The sequence below is a fragment of the Prionailurus bengalensis genome, chromosome X, assembly GCF_016509475.1.
Source record: "Prionailurus bengalensis isolate Pbe53 chromosome X, Fcat_Pben_1.1_paternal_pri, whole genome shotgun sequence".
Taxonomy (NCBI): domain Eukaryota; kingdom Metazoa; phylum Chordata; class Mammalia; order Carnivora; family Felidae; genus Prionailurus; species Prionailurus bengalensis.
The window spans coordinates 42,447,357-42,461,664 of record NC_057361.1 but is presented as its reverse complement, the minus strand read 5'-3'; the positions used below and the strand labels follow the sequence as shown (position 1 = coordinate 42,461,664).

Below are 14,308 nucleotides of genomic sequence, written 5' to 3'. Positions count from 1 at the left end.
CACCAGTCATTACAGGTTGGTCATCCTGGTGGGAGGAATTTCATATGCCTGTGGTCGTCCTGATGGGAGCACACCTTCACGAGGCCACACAGACTGGGGCGTGCACAACACTGTGCTGGACGCTGTGCCGTTTGGACAACACTGGAGTCAAATACACTCAGGATTGGACATAGCTTCTGTCACAGAAACTTAGGTGTGGACACACTCAGGTCATGGAGACTGGGGCGGGGAGACACTCCTGAAGTGGCTGGACTGGGGCAAAACCACTCCTGGAACATCCCAGGCTGGGCTGCAGACACCTGTGGTGTCCCCCAGGCTGGAGTGTGGACACCTCTGTGATCACAGTTTGACATGAACACACTCATGATGCCACTGAGACTGCGGTGTGGAAACACCTTTGGTCACATAAGGCAAAGCTCTTGCCACTTCTGGATTCACACTGAGTGGGTAGACAGTCCTGGGGTCACACGGGCTGGGCTGTGGAGGTTTCTGTAGTCAAACATTGGGATGTGGACACGACCGGGACTCATCCGTGGTCATAGAGACACGGAAGAGAACATGTTTGTGGTTCCATGTGCTGGGGTGTAGACACCCCCTTGCTCACATTGTTTGGGATGTGGACACTCCTGGAATCATACAGACTGGAGCTTGGCTACTCCCAGAGTCACACAGACTGGGAAATGGACACTCCTGTGGCCACACACACAATATAGTGAATGAATTTGGGGCCACAGAGACTGACGTGTGGAAACTATCCTAGAGTTGTAGACCAGAGAGTGACTCCCCGGTGTCAGAGTTTGGGGCGTGGAGACTTGTTTGACCATACAGCCTAGGGTGTAAAAACCCTGGAAGTCACACAGGTAAGAGTATGCCACCCTGGGGACATGAAGACTGGGTGGTGGCTACTCTTGTCACACAGAAAGTTGATCATCCTGGGGTTACACAGACAGGCTATTGTGTGGACATTTCCAGAGAAACAGGCTGGCTGTGGGCCCTCCTGGGGTGACACAGACTGGGGTGTGGACACTTCTGGCATTTCAAGGTCTGGGGAATGATCACTCCTAGGGGACACTGACCGGGAGGTGGAAAGCCCATGGTGACAGGCTGGGGTGTGAACAATTCTGCAGTAACACAGATGGGGGTATGTTCCTGAGGACACACACTGGGGTCTGGGGATTCCCGGGATCACATGTGGAGGAACACTCCTGTGGTGACAAAGGCTGACATATGACCATTGGTGAGGTCACTGAGGTGTGGGCACTACCACGGACTGACATACTCGGCAGGGGGCACATCTGTGGTCAAATTGGAGTTTTCACAACTCTGTGGTCACGAGCTCTGGGATCTGGACACTTAGAGGGTCACAGAGACTGTTTTTGATTACTCCAGGTATCATACGAACTGGAGTGCACATAATCTTGTGGTGACATGAACTGCGTTGTAGACGTCCCTGGGGAGACGATGACTGAGGTGTGGTGACCCCTGAGGTGCCATAGACTGGGGAACAGATATCCATTGTTGTCACACAGTCCAAGGAACTGACAAACTAGTGGTCAGACTGGGGTGTGTGCCCTTTTGGGGCGACACAGACCGGGTTATGGCAAGCCTAGGTTCACAGACTGGAAAATAAACTATCATCACAGACTGGGGTGGAAATACTCCAGGAGTCAGACTAAGGTAAGGGCTCAACTGGGGACACGTGGCATGGGGTACACATACCTCTGTGGATAAACTGGCTTTGGTCACATCGAGGGGCGTGGACAGCCCTGGAGTTGTAAGGCTAGGGTATCCACACTCAGGGCCAGACGGGGTGCTCTCGAAGTCAGAGACTGGGCCTGGGTCAGGCTGGTCCTTCCTGAGCCACACAGGGGTGTGGAAATCGCTGGGTCACACATTCTGGGGATTGGGCATTGCTCTCATCACAGGAACTTGCGTGTGTATATGTTGGATGTCACACAGGGACACAGAGCCTGAGATGCAGATACCCACCAGGTCCCAAAGGCTGGTGTGTTTACACTCCTGGAAATTTAATTTTTTTTAATGTTTATTTTTGATAGAGTGAGACAGAGTGGAAGCAGGGAAGGGGCAGAGAGAGAGGGAGACACAGAATCTGAAGCTGGCTCCAGGCTCCGAGCTGTCAGCACAGAGCCCGATGCAGGACTCGAACCCATGAACCACGAGATTGTGACCTCAGCTGAAGTTGGATGCTTAACCGATTGAGTCACCCAGGTGTCCCTATACTCCTGGATTAGATGGATACTCTTGGGGCGATGGGGATAGGCTTGCACTCCTGGGGCCTCAGATTCTAGTGTAGACATGTTGAATTTGTGCGGTAATGGGTGTGGATACTGCTGTGGTCACATAGGCTGTTGTGAGGGCACTTTTGTCATACACTTCTGGGGTCACACTGCTTGGGTGACAAAACTCCTGGGTTAACATTCCACGGTGTGTCCCCCACCCCCGACATCTGGCATTACAGACAGTATGGACATTCTTAGGGTCACACAGAAACATCTAGGGTCACCGACTGGGATGTGCGTGGTCCTGAGGCCACTGAACGGAGGCACAGACAGAGACCGTGCTTCTGAAGATACAGGAGTAAAGATACAGGCAGAACCAGGCTCTGGTGAGTTTGTAGCTGGTGAGTCTGTTAGCTCCTGTTTGCTAAATTGTAGAAATTCAGCACTGCAGTCAAGGCTTTCTGACATCTTTTTTTTTTTTAATGTTTATTTCTGAGAGAAAGAGAGTGAGCAGGGTAGGAGCAGAGAGGGAGACAGAGGATCCGAAGCAGGCTCTGCACTGACAGCAGACAGCCAGATGTGGGGCTCGAATCCATGAACTGTGAAATCATGACCTCAGCCAAAATCGGATGCTTAAACGACTGAGCCACCCAGGTGCCCCCTTTCTGACATCTTTAATAGGGGATCTTATAACCAAATTATGGAAACAACCTAGGTGTCTGTGGACAGATGAATGGATAAAGAAAGTGTGGTGTATGTATTTATATATACAATGGAATATTATCTAGCCATAAAAAGGAAAGAAATCCTGCCATTTGTGACAACACAGATGGACCTGGAGGGCATTGTGCTAAGTGAAGTAAGTCAGAGAAAGGCAAATACTGGGAAGTGAAGATCTCACTTACATGTGGAATCTAAAAAAACCAAACTCAAGGAAACATACAACAAATCAGTGGTCACCAGGGACAGGGGACAAAATGGGTGAAGGTAGTCAAAAAAGGTACAAACTTGGAGTTATACATATAAGTTCAGGGATATAATGTACTGCATAGTGACTAGAATTATCAATATTATATATGTGAAAAGTTCTAAGAGAGTAGGTCTTAAAAGCTCCTATCACAAGAAAATACTTTGTAACCATGAGGTGATGCATGTTAACTTACTGTTAGGTATGTATCGAATTCAGCTGTATACTTTAAATTTATATAATGTTATTGTCAATTATACCTCAATGGGAAAAATATTACTATATATATTCAAATGAAACAGTACTGGGATACAGTAATATATTGACTTTTTTATTAGAACATCAAATTATAAGATCTTCTATAATTCAAAGTAGTGATAAACGTGAACAGGATTTCAAGATGCCTGCAAAAACCTCAACATTAAAAAGGAACTGATTTATATTGGTGGGAAGGTACAGGCACTGCTTTTAGTATTGTGAATTGTTGCCAGCATTTGTATTTGGGGGTAAAGCTACATTTCAGTTATATTAGTGAAATTTCAGTTCAGTATTAGTGAAAATAAAGATGTAATATTTTCCTCCGTTATGTTCACAGATACCCCTGATTTCTATCCGGGTTAAGAATCCCTGTTTTGGGGGTGAATTCTGGACATAACCAGGATGCCCCTGGAAAGACTGAGAGAGGAGGCAAAACCTGGCTCAAGAATCCCCTCTGCAGCACAGACAGGCGTTCTGTGATGTTTCTTTCCTTGCTGTGTTCATGGTGGTTGTTGCAGGTTCCCACTCGGATGCTCAGGACCCGATGATGAGATTTTTGAAAACAAGTTCATCAATGCCAGTTCTCATTTTCCTGACAGCAAACAGCTTCCGAGTTATATCAGATTGCCAGCTAACTAAAACCAAGGAGAAAGAAAGTTTTAACAAGTACATTTCCCACTTTCTTCTACTGTAATGATCGTTCCTGCAGGTACTAACAGTTTTGTGACTTTTCCCCCATTTCTATTGTGAACCTTAACAAATACACAAATGTTTTATATACATTCAGTTTAATGAGTGACATGGTGTTATTTTTTTATAGCTGTAGAATGTTCATTTTCATTGCTGTGTACTTCTCTGCTGTGAATATACCATGATTTTTTTTTAATGTTTATTTATTTTTGAAAGAGAGAGACAGAGTGTGAGTGGGGGAGGGGCAGAGAGGGAGACCCAGAATCCGAAGCAGGCTCCAGTCTCCAAGCTGTCAGCACAGAGCCTGATGTGGGGCTCCAACTCACGAACCGCAAGATCATGACCTGAGCTGAAGTCAGCTGCTTAACTGACTGAGCCATCCAGGGGCTCCTGAATATACTGTGATTTAATGATCCATTCTATAGTCAATGGATGTTTGGGCTCTATCTAGTCTGGGGGTACAAATAGTGCCCGGTAGGAATTCCAGTACTTATTTCTCAGGAGTGGAACTAGCACACATGCAGCTTTAGACAATGGCTAACGATTTAGACATGTAGCTTTAGACAATGGCTAACTGGTATATATGAGGGTTTCCATTGTTGCATGTTCTTCCGGACACTTAGTATTGCCAATCATCTTAGTTTTAGCTTGCATTTCCCTGAGAGACAGCTTTTGATGTGCTTGTTAGCTATTCTATTTTCTTCAAAAAAAATTTTTAAAATATTTTTGAGAGAGAGAGAAAGAGAGACAGAGATTTTATGAGAGTGAGCAGGGGAGGGGCAGAGAGAGAGGGAGACACAGAATCCGAAGAAGGTTCCAGGCTCTGAGCTGTCAGCACAGAGCCCCATGTGGGGCTTATACTTGTGAACTGTGAGATCATGACCTAAGCTGAAGTCAGACGCTTAAGCCACCGAGCCACCTAGGTGCCCCTATAGGAGCTTTTTAATATAGAGGATATTATACATAGGGATGGTAAATAATGTTTTCCCACTGTGATTCACTGTTTCATTTAAAAAAATTTTTTTAATGTTTTATTTATTTTTGAGACAGAGAGAGACAGAGCATGAACGGGGGAGGGTCAGAGAGAGAGAGGGAGACACAGAATCCGAAGCAGGCTCCAGGCTCCGAGCTGTCAGCACAGAGCCCAACGCGGGGCTCGAACTCACAGACCATGAGATCATGACCTGAGCCAAAGTCGGATGCTCAACCGACTGAGCCACCCAGGTGCTCCATCACTGTTTCATTTTTAAAAAGGTATCCTTTTTGCTTCTTTTTTTAAAAAAGGATTCTAAATTTCATTTATTTATTTTTGAGAGAGAGAGAGAGAGAGAGAGAGAGAGAGAGAGAGAGAGAGAGAATATATGAATCCCAAGCAGGCTCTGTGTCATTAAATTAGAGCCCATTAGTGCGGAGCCTGAGGTGGGGCTCGAGCTCATGCACCATGAGATCATGACCTGAGCTGAAATCAAGAGTTGGACGCTTAAGTGACTGAGCCACCCAGGCACCTCTCATTTCTTTAACAGAAGACTTGGTCTAAAAACCTGCTACGCCAGTGTCAGAAAGGGACTTCCTCTAACATGACTTCCCGAGGATAAGAAGTCCTCCAGCACAGACAGGTTTAGCCCACTCTGCTACAGGCAAACTGGCCCCTCACTGCTGCCTCACACACCAGGCATGGTTCCACCTCAGGGTCTTTGGATGTGCTATTTCCTCTCCGTGGAACGTTCTTCCCCTAGATAAACACACGGATCCCCTGCCTCATCTTCCTTCAGGTCTTTGCTCAGACATTATCTCAGCAAGCCCTTCCGTGGCAACCCTTTTAAAAGCTGCAAACTGGCACTCCTAGAATTCCTGATTCTCTTTACCCTACTTTATTTAAAAACATATTCAGGGGTGCCTGGGTGGCTCAGTTGGATAAGCATCTGACTCATTCAAACCCCGTGTCGGGCTCTGTGCTGACAGTGTGGAGCCTGCTTGGGATTCTCTCTCTCCTTCTCTCTGCCTCTCCCCTGCTCATGCTCTCTCAAAATAAAAAAACTTAAAAAATTTTTCATATCCCATATTACCTTCATATATGTATGTGTGTGTGTGTGTGTGTGTGTGTGTGTGTGTATAATACACCTGTGTATATATACAATGTTACAATTCAAGCTACAGGGAAATGTGAGCTATAAATGTGTACGTATATATATATGTGTGTATGTAGTGGGTGTGTCCATGTGTATCCATGTGTAGAAACTCCTGCACTCATAAGCTGTTTTTATTACCTCTTTCCCAATCTAGAAGATCCATGAGGGCCAGGAGTTTTGCCTGTTTTGTTCCCTGCTTTATCTCCCAACCTGGAACAATGCCCAGCAAATAGCATGTGCTTAATAAATGTTTACTCAATGCCTCAATATGTAAAATGCTTAAAGCAGTTCCTGGAACACAGCATCAGGTACTCTGTAAAGGCTGGCTGACTGAAATCTTACCAAAGTAAAAATTTCAAAGGTGAAATTTTACTGAGCTTTTTCTTGAAGGTGCCCTTTACTCAAACTCTCAGATAAAAAGGCAAATTTACCTGAATGTATTAAGGCGAACAATTCATTCCATTGTCTTCCACCTACCCAAGAAAAAGAAAAAGGACTCAGATATTTGCCTAAGCTTTTCCATTCAGTAGACTTGGTCTTACCCACTGATTTTTATAGCTCTTAGGAGGCAGGGAGGAGTGTTTTGGCCCCAGAAACCATGTGATCTGGGCGTAGAACAAAGTGCAGTTAAAGCTGGGGGGGGGGTGTCACTGGGCTCAGGGACACGTGTTTCCAGACCTCAGAGGGCAGCAGGGTGTGGCGCTGTGGAGCAGCCAGGGGCTGGGGCATCGCATCTACAGTGCTGATGGGGCAGTCCTGGGGGCGGATCTCCTTGGCCAGCCGCCCTTTCTTCTTCAACGTGCAGGCCTCCTGGTACGGTGGTGAGATGGGGGGCTGCGTGGGTGGAGTGTACTTGTACTCTGAGCCGTCCTCCAGCTGCAGGGACACATGGTGGGGGGACGATGAGGACCTGGGAACCTAGGACAGAGCCCCCATCCACCTACTGTTGGTCAGGCACTCACGTCCAGTGGGTAACTGCGGTCTGAATCATAGGAGCTCAGGTCCCCACAGGTCACAAATGGCACAATGATGCGAGTGGGTCCATCTAATTGGTTGAAGTCTGGATCTGACAAGCAGGGAGAAATAAGACAGGACAGGGCTGGGATGCCTGGGACCAGTTAGGACTTGGGCTACAGCAAGGGTACGGAGTCTTCCCCATGTATCTACCAGCTACTCTCACACTCCTTCACCAGGAATACTTCATTTGGTTCAGATCACCTCCTTAGGAAAGCCCTCCATGATCATCTGTTCTAAAATATCACCTTCCCCTGCTTTCCTCACACTGCACTTATATCCACCTGCCATTCTACCATACGCTGCCTGAACTCTGTCTCACTCAAGCGTGCTTAAGTTAAGAGCAGACTCTGTGCCTTTTCCCACTGTGGACCAGGCTAAAGACTCTCTCGGGGCAAAATTCTTATGCAGGGGTGCAGTATCCACCTGCGGGCATGACCGAGTCTTCCTAGGCTAGAATCTGAGGTAGGAGGAATCTCCACTGGGGCAGGACTCAGGACAGAATGTTCACCAGACTTGACAGTAACCCTTAGAGGACCAGGATGAAGGTCCTCCTAGGACAAAACATCCATACAGGGGTGGAATTTCTACCACATGGTGGGGCTAAGGATCATCTTGGGACAGAATTTCAACAAAGGGTAAGTTTCCACCAAGGGGTGGGGCTGAGGGCCCTCCTGAGATAGAAATTCCATAAGGGGGCGGAAGTCTCCCTAGGGAGAGGCCCAGGGCTCTGGCTCTCACCGTATGAGTGGTCCAGCAGGGGCTTTGTCAGATCCGGAAGGAAGCCCGCAGGGGGGTCATAACCCTGACAGACAGCGAAGGCCTCTGTGGGTGGAAGGTGGAGTGAGGGGAGACTGCTGCCTCTGCCCTGCACAGGATGTGTCCCCAAGACGCGAATCCACCTGCCCGGCCTTTCCACCCCACTGACCTATGCTGGAGTTGCGGCTGCTCCTGGGCTTGGCACACAGCACACTGGAGAAGAAGACACGCAGCTGGCTGTAGATCAAGGTCACATCCCGGCCTCGGAAGATCTGTAGGGGGAGGAGGCAGAGATGAAGGCATGAAGGCGGCCCTCGAGGACCTCTCTTGACCCCTCACCAGGTTCTCTGAGACTTACCTTGGCTACAAAGCAGCCCCCTGGCTTCAAGACGTGTGTAGCAATGTTCAGAGCCTGTGGGTGGGACAAATGGCTAAGGCTGAGGTGGAGACGGGCATGAGGGGTCCAAACTGAGGCAGGGGCAGCCAAGGTTACTCACAGCTAGGAGGAGCTGGGCCTGCATATACTCATCAACATCGTGGAGGCCAGTTACTGCAGCAAGAGGAACAGTATTAGGGGGAGCCATCCAGTTCTGGCCATCTTCCTGTCCCAGAGAAGTCAGAATGCTAAAAGCATATCCCAGGCTCTTTCACTGCTAAGGTTCTGCTTGCAAAGTAATATCTGCCAACTGGAGGCTTATTTTGACCTCCCAACCCTTACTCATTTTAATTTTCAAAACAACCTTACACATAAGTATCATTAATTTGTTTTCAAAGATTTTATTTTTTAAAGTAATCTCCACATCCAACATGGGGTTCGAACTTACAACCCCGAGATCAAGACTCGCACGCCCTACTGCCTGAGCCAGCCAGGCATTCCTACACGAGTACCATTACCATCACTTCTACCTCCAACCCAGACTGCTCCCCTGAACGCCTGACTATAGATCAGACTCAACATGTCCAAGACCAGACTCCTGACCTGCCTGCTCAAACTCCACTCCTTACACCATCTTCCCCATCTCATCCGATCCTTCCAGCTGATCCAGCCAAAAGCCTTAGTACCATACACCTTCCATTCTCTCCTCACATCCACGTTCAAATATTAGCAAGTCCGGTCGGCTGTACTTTCAAAAGATCTCCTGGATCAACCCTCTTCCCGTCTCCACCACCGCTACCACTGTCATCGCTTCCCTGGACTACTGCCGTGGCCTCCTCCTTGCACCCTCGACCCTCACACTGTTCACAGCAGCCAAAGGGATCCTGTTACAACCTGAGTCAGGCATGGCTGTCCTCTGCTCACAACCCTCTCCTGGTTTCCTCCGAGCTCTCATCTCAGTGAAAAAGCCACAGTCCTCACTGTGGCCCACAAGGACCCACACGGGATCTTGCCCTCTGTCAACTCTCTGACCTCACCTCCTACCACTCTCCCCTCACTCTGATCCAACCACACTGATATCCTCGCTATTCCTCATACATGCCCAACATGCTCCTACCTTGGGGACTTTGCACTGGCTGGTCCTCTTGCCCAGATTGTTCTTTCTCCAGATATGCCCTTGACCTACTCTCTTACCTCCTTTAGGTCTCTGTGTTAAAGTCAGGGTGGGGGGGCCTTCCCATCCACTTTACTTAAAATTCCAACAGGCACTTCCTGTCTCCTCCTCCTTTTCATTGATTTCCTCATGGTACCACTCACCTCTTCACATGATACATGGCTATCATTTGTTTCTTTTCCATATGCTTCCACTAGAACATCAGGTCTATGAGATCAGATTAGTGGAATTTTATTCACAAATATTTTTCCCATGTGTGGAACAGTGCCCGACACACAACGGGCGCTCAATAAATGTGCACTGAATGAATGGCTGACTGAAAAAAAATGAATGAACACATAGTACAATAGAAATAGACAATTGCAGGTGAGAGATGAGCAAAGGGAAGGGAGATAACAGACAAAACCAAAATGGTATGGTGTGGAGAGAGAGGCAGAGACCAGGAAGCAGGGGTAGGGAGAAGTTAATAGATGCGGGGAACAGCTGAGAGTAGAGGGGAGAGGCAGGGAGTAGCTGAAATAGTGAAGAAGCCAACAGAGGTGGGAGCCACAGAGGAGGACACACACAGGGCCCCCGCCTGGCCTCCCAACCCCTGCTGTTTACCATCGGGAGCCCCGTCGCACACCACTAGGTCCGCGGGGCAGCCCTCAAAGTGCTGGATGATCTCCTTGGCAGTGGACAGCTATGGAAGAGAGGGAGGATGAGTGGTCCCAGGCCCCCTGTCCGCAGCCCTCTTACCCCACCTGCCCACGGCCCTAGCCAGCAACGCTGGGTCAGCCAGACCCTCAGGCTTTGCCGGTCTAAGACTGGGCTCCATCTCTCGGGACCTAGTACTGTCATTTCTGGCTGTCTCTGTGATGGCGACCTGCCGGATCTTGTTTCTCCACTGCTACGCTCTCTCTGGCTTCTCTCAGGTTATGCTCTCTTGCTCTTTCTTTTCCACTCTCCATAGCCCCCAGGTTGGAGGGGCTCTCGCCCCAGATATACCCCAACGCCCCCAGCCATGCTCTTACCTGGGTGATGTCCCCTTGGATCTGTAACACACCTGGTAATGGAGCCATCGCCTGAAGGTCCACAGCCACCACATGGCCGGAGCCCTGACCCCTGCAGACAGCATGGCCCATGTCAACCTGGTTTTCACTCCTGGCTCATCCCTGACCTGGCCTACCCTCCCCTCCCGGCCACCCCATCTGGGACTCCACACTCACCCAATTTTCTGGCTCAGCACCTGGCTCCAGCTGCCCGGGGCTGCACACAGGTCAACTGCCCGTGTCACGCCTGAGCACACACAGGAAGGTGTAGTGGTCAGTTGCACCCACCTCCCCAACCTCGAGCCCTGCAAAGTTCACCCCTCTCCCACATTCTATCCATGCCCAACTCCTTTCAAGCACCTGTCCCTCTTCCTACCTGTCCCCTGTCCCACAGACTCTCCACGTCAGCCCACCTACCACAGGAAGCTCTGCAGACATGGCCCACTTGTCCATTCCCTTTGCCCACCCCATCCCCCGGTGACTCGCCCGCCAGGTGGGGACCTTGGAAGAGTTGGAATTCCTCATCAAGTTGTAGCAGCTTGAAGGCACTGCGGGCACGCCAGCCATTCTCCTTGGCCAGGCGGTAGTAGACATCCCGCTTGTCCTTTGATGTCCGTCCCATCTCACGCTGTTTGCCCAGGGACCTGCCAACAGTAAGCTGATGCCGCCCTATATCAGTAACTGGGTGAGTGGGCTCCCACCTATTTCTGCAGGGCAGTGAGAACCACACAAACTCCCCATGAGCCCCATGACAGCTCACTCAGCAGATGGGAAAAGTGGAGCCCGGTCACTGACCCCACTGACCTCACAAGGCCCGAGGGACCCCATCACTGAATTCTAAGGCTCTACTGCTCCCTCAAAGATCCCCCCACTCACCCCACAGATCCCCCAAACCCAACACTTCTAGATGACCCATTACTGACCCTGTTGACCTCCCACTGCTGCCACCCATGCTGCACACACTTAGCCCCACAACTCTCACTTTGAACCCTTCTCCACCCACCATTAACATCTCACTGACCATCTCCCCAGCTGTCTTCATGGCCCCTAGATTCACACAGCCCTATCATCCTGCTGTCAATCCCTTGCTTTCACCCTCATTATCCTAATACTACCTCCTTGTACTCCTCACCCCCTTAATCTCTCTCCACACCATTCCCCATTAATCCCGAAATGATTAGGTCCCCAGTAACTCCTTTATTACTACATCCTTATCAAGCTCCATTAATACATAGAGGATCATGGCCTATTAACTCCCCATTAAGCTCTCGGTGACTATGATTTATCAGCTCCCATTAACTCAGCCCTCCAACTGATCCCTCATATATCACACCATTAGTCCCCTATAATCCCTTCATTACCACGTTAATCCCTGATGACCATCAGTTCCCCATTCTCCCTCAATGCCCACCTTGCCCCCTCAATAATCACTTTTTTAAGTTTTAAATTTTTATTTCTTTTTTTGAGAGCGAGTGAGCACACAAGCCAGGGAGGGTCAGAGAGGGAGGGAGACAGAGATTCACAAGCAGGCTCCCCGCTGTCAGTAAAGAACCTGTCGTGGGGCCCGAACCCATGAACTGTGAGATCATGTGAGCCAAAACCAAGAGTCAGATGCTTAACCAACTGAGCCACCCAAGCGCCCAATCAATAATCACTTGATGATCACATCCAGCAGCTTACTATTACCCTCCCTTTGCTCACTCTGTTCCCATTAATTCCACAATTATCATGCCCTGGTTACCTAAAGCCCGTGACTACAACCCACCTTCAACCTCTCATTCACTTTTCTTTGATCACTGACCCCATTAGTTCCTTGATCATGACTCCCACTGGCCTCTATTATCCCCTCCACTGCTTCACCATTATCCTTTTTATTACTATCGCCTGCCGCTCTTCATGAACCTGTTTAATACCACACACGTCCAGCAATCCCTCAGGGATCACAGATCACACCCCATCTACCTCCAATTATCCAATTTCTTTCTAGTTGTCCATTCTACTATCCCTTCGTTAATCAATGAACACACCCCCGCCCCCGTGAGCATGTTGACTAAAACACTCCTATTAGCCCCCACTGATTCCCCGGTAACACGCCCATCAGACCTTCATTACCCTCATGCGACCTACCCGCCCCCTCCGTTAAACAGTCCTCTGGCCACACTCCGGATCTCGCATCATTACCTCAACGTCCATGTCCCCATTGGGACCACCGGACCCCACTCAAGGAGGCTCCGCCGATATCTGGACCCCTGAGCCCCCACCCTCACCCCTCCGTCCACCCCGCACAGCGGTTCCCTTCTAAAGACAAACCTTGGGTCTGGAGCCCACCCGGCACCAGGCGCCCAGACTACGCGGCTGCAGCACGGAAGGCGAACTTCTCTCCTTCCCTCGTCGGCGGGACAGAGCAGGTGTGCCTCAACCGTCTCGGCCTGGACCCCCATCCTCCGCACCCCAGGGCCTACCTTAGCTTTCGGAGTGGGGAGAAGGGGGACGAAGGAGACCGGTCCGTGAGCAGCCCGAGCCTCGGCGAGAGCGCAGACCGGCCAAAAGTCGCAAGGCTGATTCAGTTTGTGTTCTCAGTCAACCCGAATGCCTGTCGCGCATGCCTAAGGGCCCCCACAGCGTGGGGGGCCTGTCATCGCGGAACGCGAAGGCTCCGGCGCGACGCGGGGCCAACCTGAACGTACGACGTGAGCCCCGTCATCTTGTGTCGACGTAGCCGGTCTCGCGGACTGCCGTTCCCAGCATGCAACGGGCAAGACCCAAGCCGCTGAAATCGCGCACCGGGACGCCGAAATGTCGCGAGGCTCTGGAACGGACTCTTCTGTTCCAAGGCTAAGATCGCTTTACTCCCCGCCCCTCGTGTTTTTGGACCGTCGGGTTCACTGGGGACTACATTTCCCAAGATGCAACGAGCACGACGGCACCCATTCCTTTTAGGCGTGGCGCGAGGTGAAGTTACTGCTAGGGTCGCAAACGTGAGCGTGAGGAAAGTGCGTTAATTTAGTGCGCGAAAGCGCTGAAGCCGCTGTGCGCCAAAATTCGAATCCACGTCAGCTAATTCATAGCGCTGCTTCAATTGTACCCTTTCAGAACTTCAGTTTCTCCCTCTGTAAAATGGGGATCACTAATATAGGCTTCACAGAGTTATTGGGAGGATTAAATGCGTGTACTTTAGCACAGCGTCTGTCCTTTTGTAATTCTGTGTTCTTCAAACGTTTTGAACTTCGACCCACAAAAAAGGATCATGCGACCCAGTGCACAAGCAAATAGAATAATGGAAACATTCATTATAGCGTTTACAATGTGCCAAAGCACCTAAAGTGCTCTCAGTGATGTGCTGGTAAATGACTAACAAGCGATTCTCTGGGCGGGGAGAAAGGGGGGGGGGAAGCCCTGACTTCTCACATTTGCCAGTTTTACATGGGTTCCATAGTATCGTCCTTTCAGATTCTAAATTACCAAAGTGTAGTCACGGAACACAGAGTTCGGAAGAGATGGCGGTAGTGCACCATTATGTAATATTTCTACCATACAGTTCAAATAGGGGTAAATTTCCTCAAGAGCATAAAGAATGAAATGTAGTAAAATAATCAGGAAGTGACAAGTTTTGAATATCACCTTTTATTTTATTTTTTTAAATTTTTTTTTCAACGTTTATTTATTTTTG

The 14,308-nt window shown here is 49.4% G+C and overlaps 1 protein-coding gene across 17 annotated transcripts; it reads right to left on the bottom strand.

The window, feature by feature from the left end:
• Window positions 1-3,517: 3,517 nt before the first annotated feature.
• Window positions 3,518-13,390, bottom strand: FTSJ1 (FtsJ RNA 2'-O-methyltransferase 1). 17 transcript variants are annotated; one of them, XM_043571541.1, is made up of 13 exons: window positions 13,101-13,390; window positions 11,125-11,296; window positions 10,816-10,885; window positions 10,621-10,711; window positions 10,211-10,289; window positions 8,555-8,607; window positions 8,416-8,469; window positions 8,227-8,329; window positions 8,040-8,123; window positions 7,247-7,350; window positions 6,963-7,160; window positions 6,716-6,757; window positions 3,518-4,100 (listed from the first exon to the last, which is right to left on the bottom strand). In XM_043571541.1, exons 2-12 carry the CDS (start codon window positions 11,258-11,260, stop codon window positions 6,725-6,727), a joined length of 1,005 nt encoding a protein of 334 aa, XP_043427476.1. In that variant the 5' UTR covers window positions 11,261-11,296; window positions 13,101-13,390; the 3' UTR covers window positions 3,518-4,100; window positions 6,716-6,724. The 17 variants fall into 17 exon arrangements, with proteins under 17 accessions (XP_043427476.1, XP_043427482.1, XP_043427484.1 ...); XM_043571547.1 differs by having other exon boundaries at window positions 11,140-11,296; XM_043571549.1 differs by having other exon boundaries at window positions 11,140-11,296; window positions 12,949-13,383.
• Window positions 13,391-14,308: the final 918 nt, after the last annotated feature.

What these genes read in the sequence shown, in the direction of transcription:
- FTSJ1 (XM_043571541.1), bottom strand. Translation starts at nt 11,260, where the DNA reads ATGGGACGGACATCAAAGGACAAGCGGGATGTCTACTACCGCCTGGCC. An exon ending in GTGCGACGGGGCTCCCGATG is followed by an intron (nt 8,608 to 10,210) that starts GTAAACAGCAGG and finishes CTCTTGCTGCAG; the next exon opens with TAACTGGCCTCCACGATGTT. An exon ending in ACACCCTGCTGCCCTCTGAG is followed by an intron (nt 6,758 to 6,962) that starts GTCTGGAAACAC and finishes TTTCTTGGGTAG; the next exon opens with GTGGAAGACAATGGAATGAA.